At 44.7% G+C, this 23807-nt stretch overlaps 2 protein-coding genes across 2 annotated transcripts in view; both read right to left on the bottom strand.

Moving 5' to 3' along the window:
* BEAN1 (brain expressed associated with NEDD4 1) overlaps positions 1–8091 on the bottom strand; it is a 42263-nt gene extending 34172 nt beyond the window's left edge. Inside the window, exon 1 of the mRNA XM_054389482.1 lies at positions 8047–8091. Within this exon, the coding sequence (XP_054245457.1) occupies positions 8047–8091 (45 nt within the window). The remainder of the gene's footprint in view (positions 1–8046) is intronic.
* A 1001-nt stretch (positions 8092–9092) lies between these two features.
* The window catches only part of CDH5 (cadherin 5), a 30933-nt gene continuing 16218 nt past the window's right edge, over positions 9093–23807 (bottom strand). The window contains exons 3-12 of the mRNA XM_054389472.1: positions 21053–21341; positions 20843–20959; positions 19467–19631; positions 18897–19084; positions 16969–17222; positions 16047–16189; positions 14850–14974; positions 13751–13859; positions 12633–12878; positions 9093–11047 (exon numbers count right to left, since the gene is read on the bottom strand). Coding sequence (XP_054245447.1) covers positions 10554–11047; positions 12633–12878; positions 13751–13859; positions 14850–14974; positions 16047–16189; positions 16969–17222; positions 18897–19084; positions 19467–19631; positions 20843–20959; positions 21053–21341 — 2130 coding nt within the window. The 3' untranslated portion in view covers positions 9093–10553. The remainder of the gene's footprint in view (positions 11048–12632; positions 12879–13750; positions 13860–14849; positions 14975–16046; positions 16190–16968; positions 17223–18896; positions 19085–19466; positions 19632–20842; positions 20960–21052; positions 21342–23807) is intronic.

Genomic DNA, 23807 nt, shown 5'->3' with positions numbered 1-23807 from the left:
TGGCTTCCTAGGTGTGCTCCTTGCTGCCAGCTCTTTTGCATGGTTGACTACCTTGGTGGATCCCTGCTAGTCTTGCCTTCTGCTGCTTCTGTCAATTACTGTTGAGTACTAGAAGGCAGCACACCAGGCATGGCCATCCTGTGTTTCTGACCCTTGTCTGGGCTGCACTGGTCACAAAGGTGATGGGTTTGGTGCTATGGATCCTAACCTGGCTGCAGTTGTGTACCTCATAGAATTATTTTGGTTGGAAAAGACTTATGAGGTCATCCAAGTCCAACCACCAACATAAGCCTACCATGACCATTAAACCATGCCCTCAAGTGCCATGTCCACATGTTTTTGAAACACCTCCAGGGATGGTGACTGCACCACCTCCCTGGGCAGCCTGTTCCAATGCCTGACCACTCTTGCAGCAAAGAAACTTTTCCTCATGTCCAACCTCAGTCTCCCCTGGCACAATTCCAGGCCATTTGCTCTTGTTCTATCACCTGATACTAAGGAGAAGAGACCAACCTCCACCTCACTGCAACCTCCTTTCAGGGAGCTGTAGAGAGCAAGGAGGTTTCCCCTCAGCCTCCTCTTCTCCAGACTAACCAACCCCAGTTCCCTCAGCCACTCCTCACCAGCCCTGTTCTCCAGACCCTTCACCAGCTCGGGTGCCCCATGTCATTCTCAAGCACAGCCTGGTTAGGAGGGCAGTGCACTGCTTGTGTTGCTTGCCCCCTGTGTTTGCAGGTGCCACATGCCCCAGGTCTGGGCAATCATCAGACAGCCAAGGCTGGAGTCATTAGCAATGACACTGGGAAGTTTCAGCATCTGTGTGGATGGCTCTTGCCCAGTTGGGTGACACAAAGGAGAGCTTTGTCATACACTTTGTATAGCCTCCATCCTCTTCAAACAGTAATCCCCAACCAGCAGCACCTTCACTGGCAGTTGTGCTGGCTGCTCTGGAGGGTGCAGAGCACTTGTCCTTGCTACCCTTTGACCAGGCCAATGTGGTAGAAACATGGCTGCCTACTGACCTGGGGGAAGCTTCAGGTTGTCACTTCTGCTTGGCAGTCTGCCAGGACCACAGGTTTAGGAGGAAACCCTCAGCTCTTACCAGCTGCAGGTACTGGTGAGATGCTCTCTGGCTCTCCGAGGAGAAGGAGGCCCAGCAGGGTGGTTCCTGCAGTTATTGTGTGGTTTGCTCACAGAGCTCTTGTTGCTGCCTGTGTTGTCCATGGCATCTGTGGAGAACAGATGGCAGCAGGATGTGCATCAGGGGAACAGATGTGAGCTGAGCAGGCTGAGGAACCTCAGCTGCTGCAGAGGCAAGAGGAGGTCCTGTCCCTCAGGCTACTCTGCTCTGCTGAAAGTCTGCCACAGTTGCTTCTTGTGCATGACACAGCTTCATAGGGCAGAAGGAGAAATGACTTCTTTTCTTTTTTTTTCCCTCTCCTGCTTTTGACCTACAAATTCACGTGCTGCCAGGTCTCTCTTTTGTCCTCTAAGGTTCTCTTTCATCCTCTCTCCTCATCCTAGCAAGATTTGCTTGCTGACAAAGAGCTGTTTTGGGGCATGTTCTTATGCAAAAGTTTTGCAGTCTCCAGGCATTCAGGAGGAGGGGTACTGGGGTGGCAGTGCAGCGAGTGCCTTGCCAACCATCACTGGGGATGGCAGAGCAGGGGGATGAGTGCTGTGTCTGGGGAATCCAGTCTGATGTGGGTGGGAGAGGTCAGGCTGAAGCATGGGGAAAAACAGAATTAAGCAGTGACTGAGGTGGGGCTGGAGAGGTGGTGGCTGCTGCCAAGCCTTTTGTCATAGTTCTGGCAACATCAGCTGTAGAGGTGCTCAGAGGGTCTGGGCTTTTCACAGAATCAGAGAATTGTTTGGATTGGAAAAGACCTCTAAGATCATTGAGTCCAACCATCAACCCAACACCACCATGGCCATTAAACCATGTCTCAAAGTGCCATGTCCACACATGTCTTGAACACCTCCAGGGCAGCCTGTTCCAATTCCTGACCAGTCTTGCAGCAAAGAAATTTTTCCTAATCTCCAACCTAACCCTCCCCTGGCACAATTTCAGGCTATTTCCTCTCATTCTATCACCTGATCCTAGGGAGAAGAGACCAACCCCACCTCAACCTCTCCTCATAAGAGTTCTTCTCCAGACTCTTTCAGCTGGGTCATTCTGTGTCCCTAGGGGAGGCTGGCTGGGTGAGGCTCTCAGTCAGGGTGGTGGCAGTGCAGGCCAGCACAGGTGGTTAGGTGAGGGTGACATGAAATAAGAAGCACCAGGCTTTTTGCAGAGCTGCCACTGTGCAGAGAAGGGAGGAAGAGAGGCTGGAGACGGAGAAAGGAGTGGAGAGGTCAGGCAGTAGACTGAGAAGCAGCTGCTGGAGGATGGCTGTGGGAGGCACAGCAGGCTGGCAGTGTGCACAATCCTTTACTCTGCCATAAACCTTTATCACAACCTCAGTCCAGTAAAATACTGTTAGCAGCTTTTAAACAGACAGAGCAGTTTGCTCTTATTCCTTTTGTCTGCTGATGCTGAAGCTCTGCAGACAGCACCGTTTTGGGTCCCAGAGGCAGAGCTTTGCCTCTCCTGCCACACTGCACACTGAGCTTTGCAGAGCTGAGGGATCAGCAGAGTTGCAGTGATCTGTCTAGAAGAGGAGGAGGAGGAGGAGAGAGGATGAAAGCTGATTGAATGGCTTTTTACAAATCCCAAGTTAAATCCCCTTGCAAGGTGCCTTTGATGCTCATGAAGCCATTGATCTAATTGTGTGACAAGTGATTTCAGGTGGGCACTGAAAGGTTCTTGGTACTGGTTGGTTGGGTTTTTTTACTAGTTTGCTTGTATGGTCCCTTGGGAAGATTTTGCTGCATGGTTATACTATAAAAATAACAAACAAATAATGACTGGTGGATAATGCACAGGTTCATACCCAAATATCCTCATTCAAGGCAAAACCCAACTGCTTCACACTGAAAAGAAAAAGTATTTGGTGTTGCTTGAGCAAATCCTGATCAGTAGCTGCAGTTTGGTTTGGAAGGAAAAATATCCTAAAGAAATAGAGTTGGACAATGTCCTTATCATCAAAACCAGATTTCAGCCTCATGGGATGAGCCTGCAGGACTTCGTCTCCTTCTGGCAAACAGGAAAAGTGCCCCACATTGGGAGATCTGGACTGACGTTTGAACAGAGGAGACATCTGGAGCTTACATCCTTTCCCCAGAGCTATTTCCCTGCCCTCTATGCCCTTCAAAACTCCTGCCTGAACAAGATCACTGCTTTTGCCTTTAGAAAGTCAGGCTTTGCAGCCTTTCTGGCTTCTGGAGAGGGCTGAGCTTTTCTGCGAAGTCAGCGCTAAAAGCGTGAAACTGATGGAGTTAACTTCAATGATTTATTGTGTTGGGCTAAGGGGTCGGTGTGAGCTGCTGGAGCTGAGGCGGCTGCAGTCCGTGGGAGCTGGCTGTGGAGCAGGAGAGGGTGGGAGCTGTCCTTGCCCAAGAGCTGGGATCGAGTGCCACCAGGCGTTGGCTTGTGCCCATGGCAGCCACTGCTGCCTGCAGCTGGCCGTTTGGCTTCTCCTTGCTTCAGCTGGTGAAATGCCACAGCGCTGACAGCTTGAACTCATCCTAAACTCGCTTCTGCTTTGCTGCTCTGCCTTTATACCTCTGCACTGTGGGACACACTCAGTGCTGCAGTGAAATCACAGAATGGTAGGGCTGGGAAGGCACCTCTGGAGATCATCCAGTCCAACCCCCCTGCCAAGGCAGGGTCACCTAGGAAAGGTCACACAGGAACACGTCCAGGCAGATTGTGAATGTCTTCAGAGATGGAGACTCCACTACCTCTCTGGGCAGCCTGCTCCAGTGCTCTGTCATCCTTAAATTAAAGAAGATCCTCCTCAGATTTAGATGGAACTTCTTATGTTCAAGTTTGTGCCTGTTACCCCTTGTCCTGTCACTGGCACCACTGAAAAAAGCCTGTTCCCAATCCTCCTGATACCCACCCGTGAAGCACTGATGAGATCTCCCTCAGTCTTGTCTTTTCCAGACTAAAAAGCCCCAATCCTCTCAGTCTTTCCTCATCAGAGAGATGTTCTAGCCCACTGATCATCTTTGCAATCATTTTCATACCTTCTCCAGCAAGTCCCTGTCCTTCTTGAATTGGGGAGCCCAGAACTGGACTCAGGACTCCAGATGAGGCATCACCAGGGCAGAGTAGAGGAGGAGAAAACTTCTTTTGGCCTGCTGGCCACACTTCTTGATGCATTTCTTGGCCACAAGGGTTGCTAGCTCATAGTCATTGAGTTCCTTTCATGCCTTTGGCACTTCTAAGTTCTTCAGGTTTACTCTTTAAGTAGGGGGAGGAAAGCATGGGCAGTTGTTCAGGGAAGACATTTTACAGTGATAGGATCTGGACTCACATTTCAGTCTGTTCACTCTGCACAAAAGTAGTCTCTAGATGTTGTCCCATGAAATACCTGCAGTGGAGGAGGTTTCCTGCAGGTCATAGTAGCAGATGGCTACATGGTGCCTCCTTTTGAACCTTTCCACAGGAGAACATTCTGGTTTGTAGATGGCATTGCAGGTCAGGCCTTGAGCTCTGGTGAGGCTACCAGAAGAGCTCCTTGGACCATCTGCAGCCCAGCTGTTATTGACTTGCTGAAGAACCTTATTTGGCTTATTTTTCAGAGATGTTTGCCTAGTGAACTCTGCCTTGTTCTGCTCTGCTTGTTTGGGTAACTTCCTTCAGAGCACTGCCTTTCAAGCAGAGGTTGCTTTTAATGAGGAATGGAAGAATTGCAAAGATTTGAGCTGGGTTGTGGCGTTGATAAAAGGGTTAACTGGCATGTGTCCAGAGAGTCTTGTGGGAAAGCAGGTGGGACAGCCCCTAGCTGGGGATAAGGGGAAGGAACTGCTGTTTTCCCCTTTTCTTTCACATCAGGAAGGAACAAAGTCAGGAAGCTGAGAGAGGTCAGCAAAGATCCAGGGATTCTTATTGCTCACAATAGAGTTTTGCTTTTTAAATTATTATTTTTATTTCTGATGCAAGACTATCAGGGTGCCTTTACTGGTTTGTTTTCTGTCATGCTTTTACTGTGGACTAGACCTAGGCTAAATCATCTGCTTTGATCTGATCAGGCTCTGATTCAGTTCCTACTAAGACATGATGACTTGTGCTACAAATTGTGATAGCTTCTTAAATGGGAAAGATGTCACCTTGGTGATTCTTTCATTCCAGGAGGCATGTGAACATATGAACTCAAGAGTTTGATCTCTTACTCCCTCGAATGTGAAACATTTATTAAACAGAAAAAGAAGTAGGAATGGAGAATAGGTCAGGAAAGCTGGTGGCTGTTCTTTTTCTCTGTCCTTCCCTCACCTGAACTGGGATGGGAATAAGTCTAATTATCACTTCCCTCTCTGCATGGCTACCACCACCAAGAGCACTTCCTCTGCATGTGACATATGCATAGGAGTGGGAGCATTTAAAATAAACACAGATGGGGGGATCTGTACCCTGACATAGAACTATGGAATGGCTTAGGCTGGAGGGGACCTTGCAGACCTAAGCTGCAAGAAACCCCAGTGTGGCTTTCTGTGGCTTACTCCAGTTAAGCCTGGCTGGACGCCAAGAGCTGTGCTTGAGCAAGTCCCAGGTCTGATAGCCAGGCTGCCAGGTCCCTTCTGGGGCTATTCTGAGCCCATTTTGCTGAAAGGAGAAAAAAGAAGAACCCAGCAATTGAAGATCTCAGAAAAGATTTGGGTTTATTTTTCTGTTTGTTTCTTTGCTTTGGTTCTCTTTGTTTGTTGGCTTTGGTTGGTTGGGTTTTGAATTTTTCTTTGTTGTTGCTTGTTTGATTTTTTTTTTTTTGATTTGTTTCCTTTTTTATTGTTTGTTTTGGCTGTTTTTGTGGGGTTTTTTTGTTTGTTTTGGGTGGGGTGTTTTTGTTTAGTTTGGGTCTTTTTTTTCCCTTTGGTTTGGCTTTTTAATTTGTTGTTTGGGTTTTTTTGCTTGCTTGTTCTGGTTGCTTTGCGGTTTTTTGTTTTTGTTTTGTTAGTTTGTTTTTTCTCTGTTTTGATTTGGTTTTGTTGCTGTTCTGTGGGTTGTGGTTTTTGGCTTGATGTGGGATTTTTTTGTCTTTTATAACTAATTCTTTTGTTTTCACTGGATTTGCTGTTGCAGTCTTCTTGACAGTGTATTAGCAGTAGTGGACTAGAATCAGATAACACCTGATAGAATTATTCTTTCTTTCTCTGAACAGTGGAAATCCCTTTTGATAATAGAGCCTTAGCTTCCCTCATTTATCAGGGAAGTGTGGGAGAGTGCCAGATGTTAATATTCAAGTAGCTCTTCATTGTTGCTTTGATCCCTATCAAGGATTCTGATCACAAGTCATTATTCCTTAAAAAAACTTCTAATGGGGTGGGAGTAAAACCATTTATTAAATGGCATGACCTTCTGTGTCTGTATGTAATAAAACACTAATAAAACAATAATTTAGGATACATTTTTAGGGCTAAGATATTAAAATGCATATTAATTAAATGAAGAATAAAAACCTTCATGAGAATCTCTGCTACCAGTTGCAAGGAGCTGTTTAATCAAATCCCTTCTATGGAAAAATACATTTCATTATAACATAATTAGCACATCTATTGTGCTTTTAATACAACCTGTGCTGAAGTGTGTTTGATGTGGAGTTTGCTCATGGCAATTAGCAGTGAAAGAATTTTTTTTCTTTATTCCAGGCTTTGTAAGTTACAAGTGCCAAAACTTGATGGGATTTTTTTTTTTAAAGCACTAGAATAATCTTGGGAATATATTGGGGCAATCATTATTAACATACCCCAATTAATATGTTATTAATAGCCAAAGGAAATGGTGAGAAACTATGAAAATTTTAGGGGTCATTTTTGTTTTTTTTGTGGCACAAGTGTGTTCTATTCTGTCATGTCCTTTTTAAATCCTGGCAGAAGGGGAGGCTGCAGCTTTCTCTGTGCTGCAGAGCAATCCTGCTTTTGTGTCTGGGCAGCAGGGCAGATTATGCCTAGGATCAGGTGATAGAATGAGAGGAAATAGCCTGAAATTGTGCCAGGGGAGGTTTAGGTTAGAGATTAGGAACAATTTCTTTGCTGCAAGAGTGGTCAGGGATTGGAACAGGCTGCCCAGGGAGGTGGTGGAGTCACCATCCCTGGAGGTGTTCAAGAAACCTGTGGCCTTGGCACTTGGAGACATGGTTTAATGGCCATGGTGGTGTTGGGTTGATGGTTGGACTGGATGATCTTTGAGGTCTTTTCCAACCAAAACAGTTCCATTATTCTAAAATATCAGACATACTGAGCAGGTGGAAACCCATGAGGATGTGAGGGAGGGAGAGATCTGGATAGTGCTGTCCCACCTAGCATTCAGGGTTGGTATTTCTTGCAAGCAGGAGCTTGAGTGACAAGCAGGAGCTGAGGTCATGTGGTAGTGCTCAGAGTCAGGATTCATAGGATCAAAGGAGACTGGTGAGAACAGAAGGATCAAGAGCTGTTTGTCTCTAAGGTACCAGGTTGCTCGGAGAGGTTGTGGATGTCCTCTCCCTGGAGGTGCTCAAGGCCAGGCTGGGTGAGGCCTCAAGCAACCTGGGCTAGTGGGAGGTGTCCTTACCAATGGAAGGGGGTTGGAACTGGATGATCCTTGTGGTCTCTTCCAACCCTGACTGATTCTATGATTCTTCTAATTCAAACCATTCTGTGAATCCATGAATCTGTGAATCAGGCCAGGGGCTGGGGTGGTAGGGCTGCAGTTTCAGCCTTTCTCCCACTGAGGTAGCAGGCCGTGGCCACCTGTGTGGTTTCCTGACAGGTGGGTGGCTTGTGCTGTTGTTTTGTCCCATAGTATGTCCTCTACTGTTTGAGAGAAAGATTTTTTTCAGTAAACATGGTGGTTTAGAATCACACTGATGCCTGGCTGCTAAAATACCAAACATCTGCTGGGAAATGGGATGCATCCTGTAGCACTGGCAGACACAAGTCCTCCAAAGTCAGAAGGCTCAACCTTACCAGCTGCTGAATGCAGACTGCACTGTTGGGCTTTTTCTCTTCCATACCCCAGGAGCTTTGCTGACAGCTTTCCAAAGACTGGGAGAAAACTTCTCTTATGAAAAGTCCTTTGGTAAATTTGTTGCTGGTCTGAGTTCCCTTAGGGCCGAGAAAGCAGAGGTTTTGTGGCTGAGTTTACCGGGGTACAGAGCCTGGTGTTGTGTTCTGTGTAAAACTCATTCATACACAGAAAATCCAGTGTGAGATTGGCTTTATATGTAGTAAAAAAACCCCAAAAAACAAACACCACAACAGTACAGGAATATAAAAAGAAACTCTCCAGTGCAAACCTCTTTATACAGTGGAACTTGGTACAGAGTTCCTTAAACAGCTTTATAAAACAGGCTATAAAACAGCGATTACAGGCATGATGCTTACCAAAGTACTCTACTTACTGCTCTAAATAATTCCATAACTAACTTTACCTTTTAGATAGCCAATACCTTTGTTACTGGTAAGATCCTTAAACTGTAAGTATTATTAGTTAGCACTCTTTCTAACATACTAACATGTGGAACCTCAATAGAATGCACCTTTGACTGGACTAAGCAAACCAGAAGAGAATGAACACATTGAAAATAAAATTAAGTCATCCCCAAATGTTTGACTGGACAGAACTCTGCTTTGTTTTAGTTCATAGTTGAGAATTTGAGTGATTGCATTGGTGATGATGGTGAGCATCAGTGTCCAGCTGAGGACAGGGTTGCACAACTTTTTACAGCAGGGAGAGCTGATGTAGTGCAACTACATCTATATAATATATATTATATATTATTATATGTAATATAGCCTTACATATATACTATAATAGTGTATATATAATTATATTATATATATTATATATAATATCATATTATAATGTGATGCTTTTTCCTGCCAAGGAAGCATTTTGGAGGAAGGGAGTCTAAATCACAGATGACTTGAATAAATGAAAGGCAAATTTGTGAGGTTCCACTGTACTGATTTAGGAAAGGAAAAAAAAAAACCAAAACTAAGAGGAAAGAAAAAAAGAAAAAAAAAAGTTTAGTGTTACTTGGTTAGCTACCAAAATTAAATAATCAAACCAACTAAACTAATGCATACAGCTCCAGCACAGATCCTGCAGAGCTGAGTATCTGTGAGGCAAGGCTCTGTTCCTGCTGAAGGCAGCAGGAACCTGCATTACCAGAAGCCAGAGACAGGCCATTGTCTCAGGGCTGACAGACAGACAAACCCAGGCAGACAAACCCAGCCAATGTCTGGGGTTCTTAACTTCCTGCATGGGAAGTTTCAATCTGTGGCTCTTCATCAGGTGGGAAACTAAACACATGCTTACCAGGGACGTAATAGCTGCAGCTCCAAAGCCTTACTTCTATTTGCAGTTGTTATGCAGACAGATGTGTGGGTGTGTAGCATCCTGGTTTGGAAGCCTACAATACTTTTCTCGGTGGAAAATACCCGTTTTACAGTACCTGCTTAGAGTAAAATCAAAACAGTTTCACAGTAATGAGGCCCTTCATTTGTTTGTCCCTGAAAAAAATATACAGTTGCTTCAATAACATTGAACTAAAAACCTCTTCAGCCTCTTTAGGAATGTAGAGAGACCTATGTTGCCATCAAGAGAGATTTACAGTACTGGAGACTTAATGTTCCCCTGATCTCCACATTTCCTGCCCTGCAGGATGTGTTCCACTGGGTAACACTGAGATCCTACTGACAGAAACAAAACACAGTTTTTGCTGCTAGCTGGAGCAAATTCTAGGATGGCAGAAAGGTGCCTGAAATCATCACCAGGCTGTTAGAAATGATAGATGAAACCAGATTGTGCATCTAAAAACCCTGCCTAATTTTATCTGTAGTAACTCAGAACTGTAGTAGAAGACTATAAAGTAAGAATAATTAATAGATTGGAAAGAAGGAAAAACCCACGTCTCTTTCTGAAAGTGATGGAATAATTTCTGATATTAAGTGATAGCCCATATGTTCCTCCTCTGCTGGCTGAGCTTAAGTCTGGAATATCAATAAAGATGTTACAAGGGGGCCAGGCAAACCAGCTGGCTGGAGACTCTGAAGGTTATTCAAAACACTCCTTCCCAACACCACCAAACCTCTCTGACCCAGTGGATGGTGACCTTGAAACTCATTGATGGACACAGTACAGGAGGAGAGGAATGAAGAAGAAAGTGAGGACAAAACCACTTTTAAAGGAGAAGACTCTATCCAGATAGGGAGAGGAGCTGTGCCCTAGAAAGCTCGAGCAGGTCCTCGAGCAGCAGTTTTGGGGATGTTAGTAAGGACAGCAGTGCTGGGGAAAGTCCACAGAGGTGAGCTGTGCATTTCTTTTTAACCCTAATGCTGGCAGGTTCTTTTCCATGTCTGTGTGAAATCCTTGTACAGCTTGGGTGAAGAGCTGTGAGTTCTTTGGCCATTGGCAGGCTCTTGATGTCTTACCTGTAGTGGGAGGGAGAAAATGCATGGCTAACTTGAACTTAATACACAAAATCTTCATTGGGTTCTGACCCATACAGCTCAGCTAACATTTTAAACCTGGGTCCCCAGTCACTGAGAAAGTCATAATCAATATCTGAGTCTGAGGAGCCTGATCCCAAAGAACTGAGAGATTCTGCAATGGACTCGGCACCTTCATAGCCATAAATGTGAAGGGTGTCATATGGCAGCAAGTCCCTGTCATTGTCAGCTTCATCCTTCTTGACTTCAATCATCATCTCCATTTCTCCAGCACCAGAAGTTATATTTCCAGGAGGCTTCTGCACTTGTGCATATGGAGAGGGAACTGCTTCTGGCTTCACACCATTCTTGCGGACAGAGTTGAGTACAGACACATCGTAGCTGGTAGTATCCATTTCACCACCACCTTCTTCATCATAGGTGACAAGCTGCTCATGGATCTCTGCCACATTCCTCCCAAGACCACTCAAATCCTTCTTGTGTCTTTTTCTCAGAAGAATTAGCAAGATGATTACTGCAAAGAGAACGTAGATGAGCATGTGCAAAGAGAGAAATTAAGGAAGTAAAATACAAACTGCATTTAAGTGACACAGTTTGAAGAGCTCTTTTGCTGGAGTGAAATTTGTGTACCATGTTTATTTAAAAATAGCTTAAAATACTGTGGAACTGCAGGATGTGTATGGTCTCAAAGCAGTGAAGTCTGAACAGGAATTGTACAACTGAATTGTGAGGTGGGGTCAATCTCTATCACCTATAGGTGATAGGATGGGAGGAAATGGCCTGAAATTGTGCCAGGGGAGGGTTAGGTTGGAGATGGGGAAAATTTCCTTCCTGCAAGAGTGGTCAGGGATTGGAACAGGTTGCCCAGGGAGGTGGTGGAGTCACCATCCCTGCAGGTGTTCAAGAATCATGTGGACATGGCACCTGGGGACAAAGTTTGATGGCTGTGGTGGTGTTAGGTTGATGGTTGGACTCAATGATCTTAGAGGGCTTTTCCAACCCAAACAAGTCTGTGGTTCTATGATCTGGAATCAGAAGCACAAATGCAGTGTCAGAAGTTCATTGGATCAGCTACTGCCTTGGACTGATGTGACTGCAAAGGAGGCCTCTTCTCAAGCAGGAAAAGCTACTGCCCTTCTCTGGTAGATTCCAAATACAGCCAATAGGTCCAGGTCTGCTGATGTGTTACAGATTGCTTTATATGTACATGTTCACTGGACTGTTTAAAACATTTCCAGACTAATTCAGCCTTTGGAAACAGGAATCCCATTGGCACTGTCCCAGCACAAATTTACTGTTTTCTAGCTGCATGTGAGCCTGGTAGCAGTAAGCTAAGTGTAGATTACAGCTATTACAGAGAGGTGCCAGAACCTTTCTAGTGACTCACCCTTTCCACCAGAGTGAGCAGCTGTGTAGCTGAAACTGTGCTAACAGGCCAACTAGAAAGAGCAGGTGAGATGAGTCACTAGGTGCAATATTTCTGCCTTTGTGACCATTTCATAGCCAAAAGCTTTTGTACATCTCAGCTAAGAAAAAGCAACCCAAAACAGTCTTCTCTCTTTATGTCAGAGAGGGGAGGTGATTCTCTCCCTCTGCTCTGCTCTCATGAGACCCCACCTGCAGCTCTGTGTGCCCCCAACACGAGAAGGTAATAGAGCTGTTGGAGTGGGTCTAGAGGAGACCACAAGGATGGTCAGAGGGCTGCAGAACCTCCCCTAAGGGGACAGGCTGGGAGAAGAGAGGGCTCTGGGGATACCTTAGAGCAGCCTTCCAGTACCTGAAGGGGCTGCAGGAGAGCTGGGGAGGGATTTTTGACAAGGGCTTGTAGTGACAGGATGAGGGGCAATGACTTTGAGCTGGAAGAGGGGAGATTTAGACTGGAGATTCGGAATAAAGCCTTCAGAGCGAGGGTGCTGAGACACTGGAATGGGTTGCCCAGGGAGGCGTTCAAGCCCAGGTTGGATGAGGTCTTGAGCAACCTGGTCTGATGTGAGGTGTCCCAGCCATGGCAGGGGGTCTGAAACTAGATCATCTCTAAGTTCCCTTCCAACCCAAACCAATCTATGATTCTATGAACATGACAAAAGCCAAATACTCACTGATGATTGTGAAGATACAGATAAAAATTGCCACCAGCGCTTGTATGCTGACTCCAACTTGTTTAGCTCTTTCCTCACAGAAAGTGAAGTTGCCTTTTTCGTTGCACTTGCAGACACTGATGACCAGAGTGTTTGTGCTGCTGAGCTCAGGATCACCGTTGTCTGAGATGATGACAGGCAGGTAGTGGATTTTGGCAAGCTCACGATTGAACTGTCCATACCTGACAGTGATATTGGCTGTGTTGTCTGGAAGAAGGAACGACAGCTAATTAAGAGCTAATCTCTGCCAGTTTGCCCTCACAGATGAGCAGTCACTTGGGCCATTTTCCCCTCAGAGCCAGCCTCTAGGGAACTCAGTGAAGCCTGGGTGGCAACAAACATTTTTGTTCAGGAAGTGAAGCCTTTAAAAATGAGTTGGGCTGCATCAAAAGCAGGTGTGACCAGCAGGATGAGGGAGGTGATTCTCCCCCACTACTCTGCTCTCATGAGACCCCCACCTGGAGTACTGCATCCGGTTCTGGTGTCCCTAGCATAAGGGAGACATGGAGTTCCTGGAGCAGATCCAGAGGAGGGCCGTGAGGATGATCAGAGGGCTGGAGCACCTCCCCTGTGGACACAGGCTGAGGGAGCAGGGGCTGGTCAGCCTGAGGAAAAGAAGGTGCCCAGAAGACCTTAGAGCAACCTTCCAGTACCTGAAGAGGGCTATAAGAAAGCTGGGAAGGGACTTTCTGCAAGAGCTTATAGTGGTAGGACAGGGGGCAATGGCTTTGAGCTTGAGAAGGGGTGATTCAGACTGAATATTGGGAAGTAATTCTTGACAGTGAGGTGGAACAGGTTGCCCAGGAAGGCTGTGGATGTCCCCTCCCTGGAGGTGTTTGAGGCCAGGTTGGATGAGGCCTTGAGCAACCTGGGCTAGTGGGAGGTGTCCCTGCCCATGGCAGGGGGGTGGGAACTGGATGTTCTTTAAGGTCCATTCCAATGTAAACCACTCTATGGATCTATGAAATTGTTACTTAGATGAGTCAGACCAACCATAGGCCATCACTTCAGCTTTTCTCCCGTGTATCCTAGCACCTTGCTTTGGCTAGCTGAGAAAATGCATTACAGAGGTACACTACCATAGTTTTCAACCAAGGAGAAGTTGCTGTCTTCTGTGGCCAGGGAGTACTTGAAGAAACCTCTAGGTGATATTTCATCCTTGTCAGTAGCTGAAATCCTGATGATTACCTGCAAAGATGGAAGAGATGGTAATTTTCAGTATACATTGCCTCCAGGGATAAAAGGGCTTACAGTATTTAGGCATTCACCATCCCTGGAGGCGCGCAAGAAATCTGTGGATATGGCACTTTGGGACATGGTTTAATGGCTGTGGTGGTCTCAGTTTGATGGTTGGATTCAATGATCCTAGAGGTCTTTTTCAATTGAAACAGTTCTATGATTCTAAGCTAGAGCTGAGCTGCATGTCTTGTATAATCTCCTCCAGTAAAAGGCAGGACAAAGCTGTCCTGTGATACTCCTCTTCAAGTTCTTTCAAGGCAAGTAATTTCCTTGAAAGTCTTCAAAAAGAGCAGTCTTGTCCCTTCATTCACAGGTGGGAAACCACAGAGGAAATCTTACCTAAGTAAAACATAAAAGTCTCATGCTCAGAGACACGTGATTCATGTGATGGCCGTCTTGAAAGTGTTCACCTTAGAAGTGATGAGGCCCCTTAATTAAACAAAAGTTACATTTAGGGGCTGAGTGTTTGTGTGTGAGGCCAAACATCTAAACTCCCAACCACTACCACTGTTTGTGAGTGGGGATGTTGCACTCTGATGAAGAGTTCAAGAACACTCTGTGCAGCAGTGTTTCTCAGTATTTGGAAATGCTTTCCTTCTTAGTACCACCTATGAACATTTGTGCGGTAAAACTCAACTGCTGGTTCCTACTCTGCAGGACCTGGCTGCACTTCATGGTTCAGTTGCTAATATCCTGCACATGCAGCAGCCTGGGGGGAGAGGTACTCTGCAGCCTGACTGCGTAAGCAGGGCAGAGTCAATATTCCAAGGGTGTAAAGTCCTGCGGAGAGATTTCTGATCACTGATGTTTTGGAAAGCAGTGAAGTGATCAAGTGCTTGGGCATGAAATTGAGCCTAGCTTTTATTAAAAGACATCTTTCACTTGAGCTTGCAAGCTGGCGCTTGAAGTCTGGAGGGAAAACTCCCCCTCCTGTCTCACCTTTCCTGGTGCAGCATTTTCACACACTCGGGGTTCCTCAGGATAAACAAGCTCTGGAGCATTGTCATTCTCATCAGTAACTATGACGTGAACATGGGCATGTGATTCTCTGTCAGAAGGACGGCCTGAAATGACAACAATAGCACAGCCCTCTTGAGATGGCTGGGAGACAACTGGGGCTGTTCAGCCTGGAGAAGAGAAGGCTCTGGGGAGACCTTAGAGCTACAGCTCAATAGCGGAAGGGGACCTGCAGAAAGGCTGGGGAGGGACTGTTGAGAAGGGCTTATAGGAATAGGATGAGGGGCAATGACTTGAAACTGGAGTGGGGTAGATTTAGTTGGACATCAGAAAGAATTTCTTCACAATGACAGTGGTGAAACACTGGAACAGGTTTCCCAGCGATGTGGTTGAGGCTCCATCCCTTGAGACATTGATGATCAGATTTGATATGGCCCTGGGCAGCTTGATCTAGTTGGAGATGTTCCTGCTGACTGCAGGGGAGTTGGATGAAATGACCTTTGAGGGTCTTTCCAATGTAATTTGTGAGTCTCTGCACTGTGTAGGTCCTGCTCTTTCCACTGTTTGTGTCCACCTCTGTGTCTCCTCCTTGATGAATGTTGAGAATTTCTGGCTTCATCACCAAACAGAACTTTTCCTTGGGCAGATTGAGACAGTTTCCTAAAAACTGGCCATGTCTTTATTACTGAGTACTTTTCACACTCCAGAAAAGGCCAATCTCCCCCAAACCAACTGAGGACTGGGTCCTGGGCCTGCCCTGCTCCCTAAGCTGAGCAAAGCTCTGTGAGGCTGCCTGTGCAGCACCATGGGAGTGGAATCTTGGAACTCCATGTTAGTGGGTGAAGCTGGCTAGTATCATTGTGCTTTAACCACAGGCTTGGCCTATTTCCCAACCTGCTTCCTCTTCTCATGCCCTTTTTATTCCTTGTAACAAACTGAATGCATTTTCATAACAGCTAGGGGCCAAATCTTCTAACTGAATGCATTTTTGTAAAAGCCAGGGGTCAAATGTGATTTGACCCATTTGTAGGTGCTCACTGGATTTGGAAGATGATTGTGCAAACCCTGCAAGCAGCCTTTTAATTTGTTAGTGGAAAGGGGATGTCAGGTTGTGGCTTTCCTTTCTGATAAGATACAGTCCAGCTGCACACTGATTTCTTTCAAATAGGGAGCACTTACCATCTTCAAGGATTTCCTGAGCTGCTACAGTGATGTTGTATGAGGAACTGAATTCTCTGTCCAGGGGCTTGGGAAGCTGAATAATTCCTGTGTCAGATACCCTGATGTAGTCTCCATTAGGACTGGCTCTTCGTCGAATGAATCTGGGTTTGTTTAAAAAGGGGTATGTCAACACAAGGGTGATAACACTGTTTTTCACTTCAGGTCTTCAGAGTGGAAGGTCAGAGAGCTCTTGTGTGACAAATTGCATTAATATCTTGACCAGGCAGCCTCAGAATACTTCCCTAAAATTATGCAAGCTATGAGACTGAAATATATAGGAAGAAATTCTAGGAAGAAATTCTTTCCAGTGAGGGTGGTAAGATACTGGAACAGGTTGCCCAGGGAGGTTGTGGATGCCCCTTCCCCAGAGGTATTAAAGGCCAGGCTGGATGAGGACTTGAGCAATTCGTCTAGTGGGAGGTGGGTTGGAACTAGATGATCTTCAAGGTCCCTTCCAACCCAAAGCATTCTATGCTATCCTTTGGCAAGGTTTCCAGATTATTGTCTTTTACTGTTTCAGAAGTTCTATTTTCTTTTCAAAGCACATTCTTGAGAGAGTTATTACAATAAAAGTAACAATAAATTATAACCATATAAAGATATGCAGCACTGTTCATTTTTCCCATAAGTATGAAAATATTTTATTAGTAAGTAAGTTTATGTGGGCTAAATATAATTTATGGTCATATTTGTTGGTCACCATGTATGCCCAGGGCTGCAGTGCTGGAAAATCAAACTGGATTTATTTATTTTTTTTTTTTCTTTTGCATGCAGTTCCTGAATATAACAGGGCTAAACTCTCAGTTCTTGATCAAATCCTTGGAATCATGAATGGATTCCCCATTTTAAAATGGAATGACTGAATCTGGTGTCACTTTACCTGATTTTCCGTTTAGCTGCGTCAGGGTCGTGTGCCCAAACTGATCCCAGTGTTCGTATTTCTAGGTCATTTTCCTTGACTTTAAATTCATATGGTAGTTTGGTGAAGACAGGAGGCTCATCAACATCAGTGACTTCAATGGTGACTGTGGAAATGCTCCTAGAGCCACCAGATTTAAAATAGCGAAGATCAACCGTGGGGTCTGTTGCTTCGATATCAAACCTATATTCTGCTACTTTTTCAAAGTCCAGGGGCTAGAAAAAAAAAACCCAGGGTTTATTCCTTTGGAAGTATCTAAATGCAGCTTGCATTTGGCTAGCTCTGCAAATGGAAGCTCTGTGGAAATACTACCAAACTGCATCTTAGCCATGTTCTTGGGAGAGCATTTCCTCACCGAGCCTCTCTTTCATAAAGAGAGACATCAGGTTTTGAACAGATTCATCCAGTATTCCAAGTTCAGCAAATATTTCTTAGTTTAAATAATTTTTCTTCATATAATTCTGTAGCTACCAAAACTTGTTTAGCTCCTTTTTCTCAAAAGCTGGGGACCATTTTCCTCTTCTTGGTTAAGCTTTTACTTCTGAACTCGCTCATGGCAGAGTTCATAGCTGGAGCATCTGGTGATAAATGACATCCACTTCCTTGTTTTTCCCATTGACTGAGACTACAAAAGGAATCAGACAATGGAAGGAAGGCCAGGAGCTAGGGCAGTAAGAAATGCCCAAGCCACCACTCATTTCAAACTTGGGGTCCCTGAGATGATAAGAGCCCTGTGAAACTCACAGTAGTTGTTTGGGGTGACTCTTGTTTGAGCAGACACAGCAAGTGGAAGTCACCATGCAGTTGAAATGTTATCCAGATGGCTGCTTACTGTAAACTGTGACACATGCATGACCAAAAGCATGTTATGACACCATAGGGTGACCTTTGTCCACTGCATGCTAAAAGCTGATTCTAGATGTATGTGTGTGTGTGTGTGAGGTCTCTTACTGCTTCTTCTTGGGATAGAAGTTGCAAGCAATGCATTTCTCAGGTCCTGGAAAGACCAGGGGAAGGGCTGCATTTGGTGAAGGAAAGCTGCTTACATCTGGTGTGACCACACTTTTATTGCTGATCTTGGAATACTTGGTACTTTTTTCCTTAAAATGTTCTTCTTAATGACATTTCTAAGTCCTAACAGTTACAGAGAGACTTTTAGAAGGGAAAACCACATTCCTGTCAATCTGAGGATTACAGGAGGTGATTTATAGTCCTCCTCCCTGTTTTCTTGTTCTTCCAGTGAGTCAAATTAAATCAATAAACTCTCAGCTTGACAGTACTCTGCATAATGCAGGAATGTCCCCTGGTGCAAATCAAGTAGATCTCATATGAGAATGAAAACAACCCAAAGAGTAAACCCTAATCAAGGCTTTGGAGTCTAGGCTCTCTTAGAGAGTTATAAGGAATTAGTGGGGAAGCTCTGAAAACACCCTGGGGAAAGCAGAGGAGCTGTGACTCAGACTGGAGTAAGTGCCAAACTGTAAAGAGCACTGGAGGAGTGGTCAGGTGGACTTGTTTACATTTTCTGCTTTGGTTGCACTTGGGCTACAGAAGGGAAAGGTTCTTGGACTTGGTTGGTTCAACTCATAAAATCACTGACTCTTAGAAGCAGACTGAGAGAAGCCTGAGGTGTGTATCCTGAATATCTGCCACCATCCCCACTGCTGTCTGCACTCATTCTAGGTTTTCTTGGGACAGGCAGTTGAGACGGGCACGTGAATCACCAGCTGCTCTTCTCACACACCTTACAGAACAGGGTTTTCAGGATGAATGTGTTGAATTCTGTCTTCTACTCTTTTTTTCCCTGCCTCTAGTCACAAAGGGAAGCAAACACTCTTGTTACGCAGGGAAAACAACAAAATCGTCATCTTTGTTAGTGGGAAAAGTACCTTTTTTGGCCTAATGATTCCTTCATTTGTGAATGGATTTGCTACAATTTCAAAGGTGTCCCTGTAATCTCCTCTGACAAAACTGTATTTCGTATTTCTATGTTGTGGTTCATCAATATCTTCTACTTTGACTCTGCCAACTTCTCCTCCTACTGAAATGTTTTCAGGAACTTTGAAGTAAAATGATGCTGTTAAAAAATAACAACAAGGGAAAAAAAGGCATGTACATGTGAGTTAGAACTTAGGTAAAAGTTGTTCTTAGTTTATAGACACACAGAAAGAGATTTCATGGAGAATTGAGCATTCCAGATCTCTACAGTCAGAACTTTGATGTATTTTTTATAAGAGTATAATTACCTCCTCAAGTTGCCCAAATCTTGTGCAAAGTGAGGAAATTCATGTTGAGTTTTATTTTCTCCTCTAGGTGTGCACCACCCAGGGCTGAAATACAGAACACCTTCTGAAGAGCTAAGATTCTTTCCTTAAGGAAAGGTGAGTAGGGATGAGCTCTGACATCAGCCTGTCACAGCTGTGTCACCCCCAAGGAGGCAGCCCTGGCAGGATACTCACGGTGTTTGAACACGGGGAAGTTGTCATTGATGTCAGTTAAAGTGATAATCACTGTAGCTGTGCTTGACTCCCCAGAAGACCCTGGAGCATCTTTTGCTTTAACAACGATTTCGTAGGTTGCTTGGTTCTCTCTGTCTAAATCAGCCCTTGTTGTGGAGATCACACCTTTGAAGAAAGCCAGGGAACAGGATTAGATGTAGTGGCTTGTCTGACACGTCTTGGTTTAGACAGCAAACTTTGGTCTTCTGCCACATGTTCAGCTTTAAGTAGCACTTTCACAGGGGTATGTTTCTAAGGCTAGAATTCTTGCTACATGACTGAGTATTTGGGAGATGCAATACATCTCTTTACCCTGAGCTTTGCTGCTTAGAAGCAGTCTGATGATGTCTAAACTTGGTCATTACAGTGTATCAGAGAACCAAAGGATTGTTTGGGTTGGAAAAACCCTCTAAGATCATTGAGTCCAACCATCAACTCAACACCACCATGGCCAGTAAACAGTAAACAGTCCCAAAATTCCATGTCCAGACTTTTCTTGGCTCCACCACATCCCTGGGCAGCCTGTTCCAATCCCTGACCACTCTTGAAGCAAAGAAATTTTTCCTAATTTCCAACCTAAACCTGTCCTGTCACAATTTCAGGCCATTTCCTCTCATTCTATCACCTGATACTAGAGAGTACAGACCAACCCCAGGTCATTGCAACCTCCTTTCAGGGAGCTGTAGAGAGCAATGAGGTCTCCCCTCAGCCTCCTCTTCTCCAGACTAAACAACCCCAGTTCCCTCAGCTGCTCCTCACCAGCCCTGTTTTCCAGACTCTTCACCAGCTTGGTTTCTCTTCTCTGGACACTCTCCAGCAACTCAATATCTTTCTTGTAGTGAAGGGCCCTCAACTGAACTCAGTATTGAGCACCTCTTATCTGAGTTGTTTGCTGCAGAGGACCAGTATGGTCACAAGAGATACTGATGTTATTTTTCAACCTGGGTGAAATTTAAACAAGGAAATTCAGGAAGGCAAAAGGTTGAGTTATTGATTAGGAGTTGCTACTTTGGAATTGCTGTATTCTCTTTTCCTGTTAGGTCAATGCTGAATTGGAAACATGAACTCATGTTAGCTCTTAGTCAGTCTCTTAATCAGGGAGGAAAAAAATGACCTTTTTTTCTTCTCATGTACTTCATGGCACCTGATATCCCAGCTTCATTAGTTCCTTTCCAGATGCAGACAATGGCATCATATGAAAGGCCATGAAAAATATTTCCAAATCATGCTTTAAATTATATTTTTGAATTGTTACCAAATTTGTCCAGAATGGAAAAAACCTTAAAACTGTTTCCTTCAAAGGACAAAATAGGAGGACATTTGTGTATCTGACCTACCAGAGTCATCAACTGTGAAGTACTCATCTCCTTTAATGACTTGGTAGGTGACTGTAGCATGACCTGTAACTGTGGGGTCATCAGCATCTACAGCTGTCACTTTGGTAACTGAGGTGCCTGCAAAAAGATGTTCAAACAGCAACATTTAGTATAAAATTCTACTTTTTTAAACCCGAGACATGAAGGGAAATAAGTGATGGAAAAACCTACCTACTGGTGACATTTCTGGGACAGATCCATTGAATACCTTTTGTACAAACACGGGGACATTGTCATTGATGTCATAAACCTTGATAATGAACTTAGACGGAGGTTCCAGCGACTGGTTGTTTCTCCGGTCAATAATGAGAGCTGTCAGCTCATACTCTGCTTTCTTTTCTCTGTCCAGCCTCTCAAATGCATAGACATCACCACTGGTTTCTTCCACTTTGAAGATGGTGTTGGCATATTCACCTTCAATAATATACTTGGCGTTGCTGTTCCGTACGCTTGAGGTGATCTAGGAGGAGCAAAGAGACAAAAGTCAGCTTTGGCATCTGGATGCAGCACAGTGCCCGCTAGCAGATACACACAGTCAGGCCTTCCAACACCTGAAGCTGGAGAGGGACTTTCATGAGGGTGTCTAGTGACAGGACTAGAGGGAATGGTTTGAAGCTGAGGGAGAGCAGGCTTAGGCTGGACCTTAGGAAGAAATTCTTCAGTACAAGGGTGGTACTCCCTGGGGGGTGTTCAAGGCCAGATTAGATGAGGCCTTGGGTAACCATGGCAGGAGTGCTGGAACAGATGATCTCTGAGGTGCCTTCCAATCCAAGCCATTATAGGATTCTATGATTGACTGATTCTTCAGACTCAGCTAAAAACCAGAATAGCCATCAAGACCTTTATAATTGTCTGGTGTGTTGCTCAACAAACAGCACCACAGCAGCTGCAACCATGCAGGGTTATAGGAGATGAAACTTGCATCCAGACTGGAACTGGCTTGCTTATTTATCAAGAAACAGTTATTTTTTTTTTTTTAAAGATCAAGTCTCATACTTCCTAAACATATAAATTGTTCATGCATTTAACACATATCATTAACCTCATTGTGTCTTAAATAACATCATCACTTTGAGCTACTCTTGTTTACAAGTATTCTGAGCTGAGCAGAGATTTTGCTTAGATTCCACAGAACTGCAGAATCAAATCTATATTCACAGCTACTGAATTACAGAATCAAATCTCTATTCACAGCCACTGCCATTATTCAGCATTAGTCTCTATTGCTTAGCATTCATTTAGCAGAATTCCCACCATAGCTGACAGCTTTCTTGTGTTTAGTTGCATGCAGTTTTTTTTGGTAGTCAGTCCTTAGGCTTGTGCTGTGACAGTAAGATTAAATCAGGATTGTGAAGTTCAAGATTAGATGCCATGAAAAGGGATGGAGTAAAAGGAATGAATCTGAATCAGGTTTAAAATGTAATTTAATTCAATCCAATCCTAAATGGGTTTACACATTGTTTGATCTGCACATAATCTGATGATTCTTCCCTTTCTATACTTCACTCATCTGAGGGCACTGACAGAATCATGGAATCATAGAATGGCAGGTGGAAGAGACTCCAAGGATCATCTGGTCCAACCTTTCTAGGTGATAATGCAGATGAAATGAGGTGGCCCAGCACCCTGGTAAGCTGAGTCTGAAAACTGAGGAATAGGGGCGAAACCCACAATTGTCCATGCATTCTTATTTCAGCAAGCTACTTATCCATAGTTGCTGCTTTTGGGTAAGAATCTCTAGCCTTTTGGTATTGATGTTACCAGAACTTGAAGCTGTTTGATATTTGCTTTATCCAGCAGATGCCATCTCCTGTTGAACATTCTTTCAGTTGTGTTTTCTATTTTGAAATGGATCATTAAAATTTTCTTCCATATGCTTAAGTATGTTTCTGTCTGCTGGGGCTGCTGAAGAGCAGTTTATAGCTCTGGAGATCATAGGATCCTAGAATGGCTTATGTTGGAAGGGACCTCAGAGGTCATCTAGTCCAACGTCTCCACCATGGGCAGGGACACCTCTCAACTAGACTCAGCTGCCCGTCCAGTCTGGCCTTGAACAACCCCTGGGAGGAGGCATCCACAACCTCCCTGGGAGCCTATTCCAGAGTGTCACTACCTTTATACTGAAGAACTTCTTCCTAAGATCCAGTCTAACCCTGCTCTCCCTCAGCTTCACACCATTCCTCCTTGTCCTGTCTCTAGATATGCTCATGAAAAGTCCCTCTGCAGCCTTCCTGTAGGATCCCTTCACGTGCTGGAAGGCAGCTCTAAGGTCCCACTCCTTGCTCAAAGGTAGAGTAGTCTGCACCTTCTTTGACCATTTTAATTGACTTATTCAATGGAAAAAGTAGAGACTTCCAGGATTGCCTTTTCTAACACTGAGGATGAACATACAAAGGAGAGCATCCAAGGCCATGCAAGGTGAAATCAAACTGCATCAGCATATTCCTGCAGCTGTCAATCAGTTCTGCCCTGCTGCTGCTGTGGCCCTTTTTAAAGGGTTTATCAAGTGTTCAATCCTGCAAAAGCAATGCACTGAACACAGCCATTGCAAAAGTAATCAGAAGCATTCCACAGAGCACAAAGTGAATTACTCTTATTTAGGACAGCTCCAGGAATGGAAGCATTCTCCTCAATCTGCTGCTGAATTGGTCTGAAATGAAACAGGGAGCACCCTTTGGCCTCTTTCTTCTCTTTCTCTCTCTCTCTTGCTTCCTGCTAGTGAGCTGCATCCATCCAGAAAGGTCTGTTTCTCCTTTGCCCAGGCAGCCTTGACAGATGCTGATTATCATACATGGAAGGAAAAGGGAGACCTGCATTTATCTGAGAAGTGTCAAAGTAGTTCAGTTTGAAAGACTACACTGGAAGAGCTTTGCCTGGTTGATGTGCATTTAATCACAGGGCTTTGAGTGTTGCCCTGAACAAAATG

Source organism: Indicator indicator, chromosome 19 (assembly GCF_027791375.1).
Source record: "Indicator indicator isolate 239-I01 chromosome 19, UM_Iind_1.1, whole genome shotgun sequence".
In the NCBI taxonomy this organism is placed as follows: domain Eukaryota; kingdom Metazoa; phylum Chordata; class Aves; order Piciformes; family Indicatoridae; genus Indicator; species Indicator indicator.
Note: the sequence above shows the minus strand (reverse complement) of the source record. Positions and strands in the feature narration are given on the sequence as shown.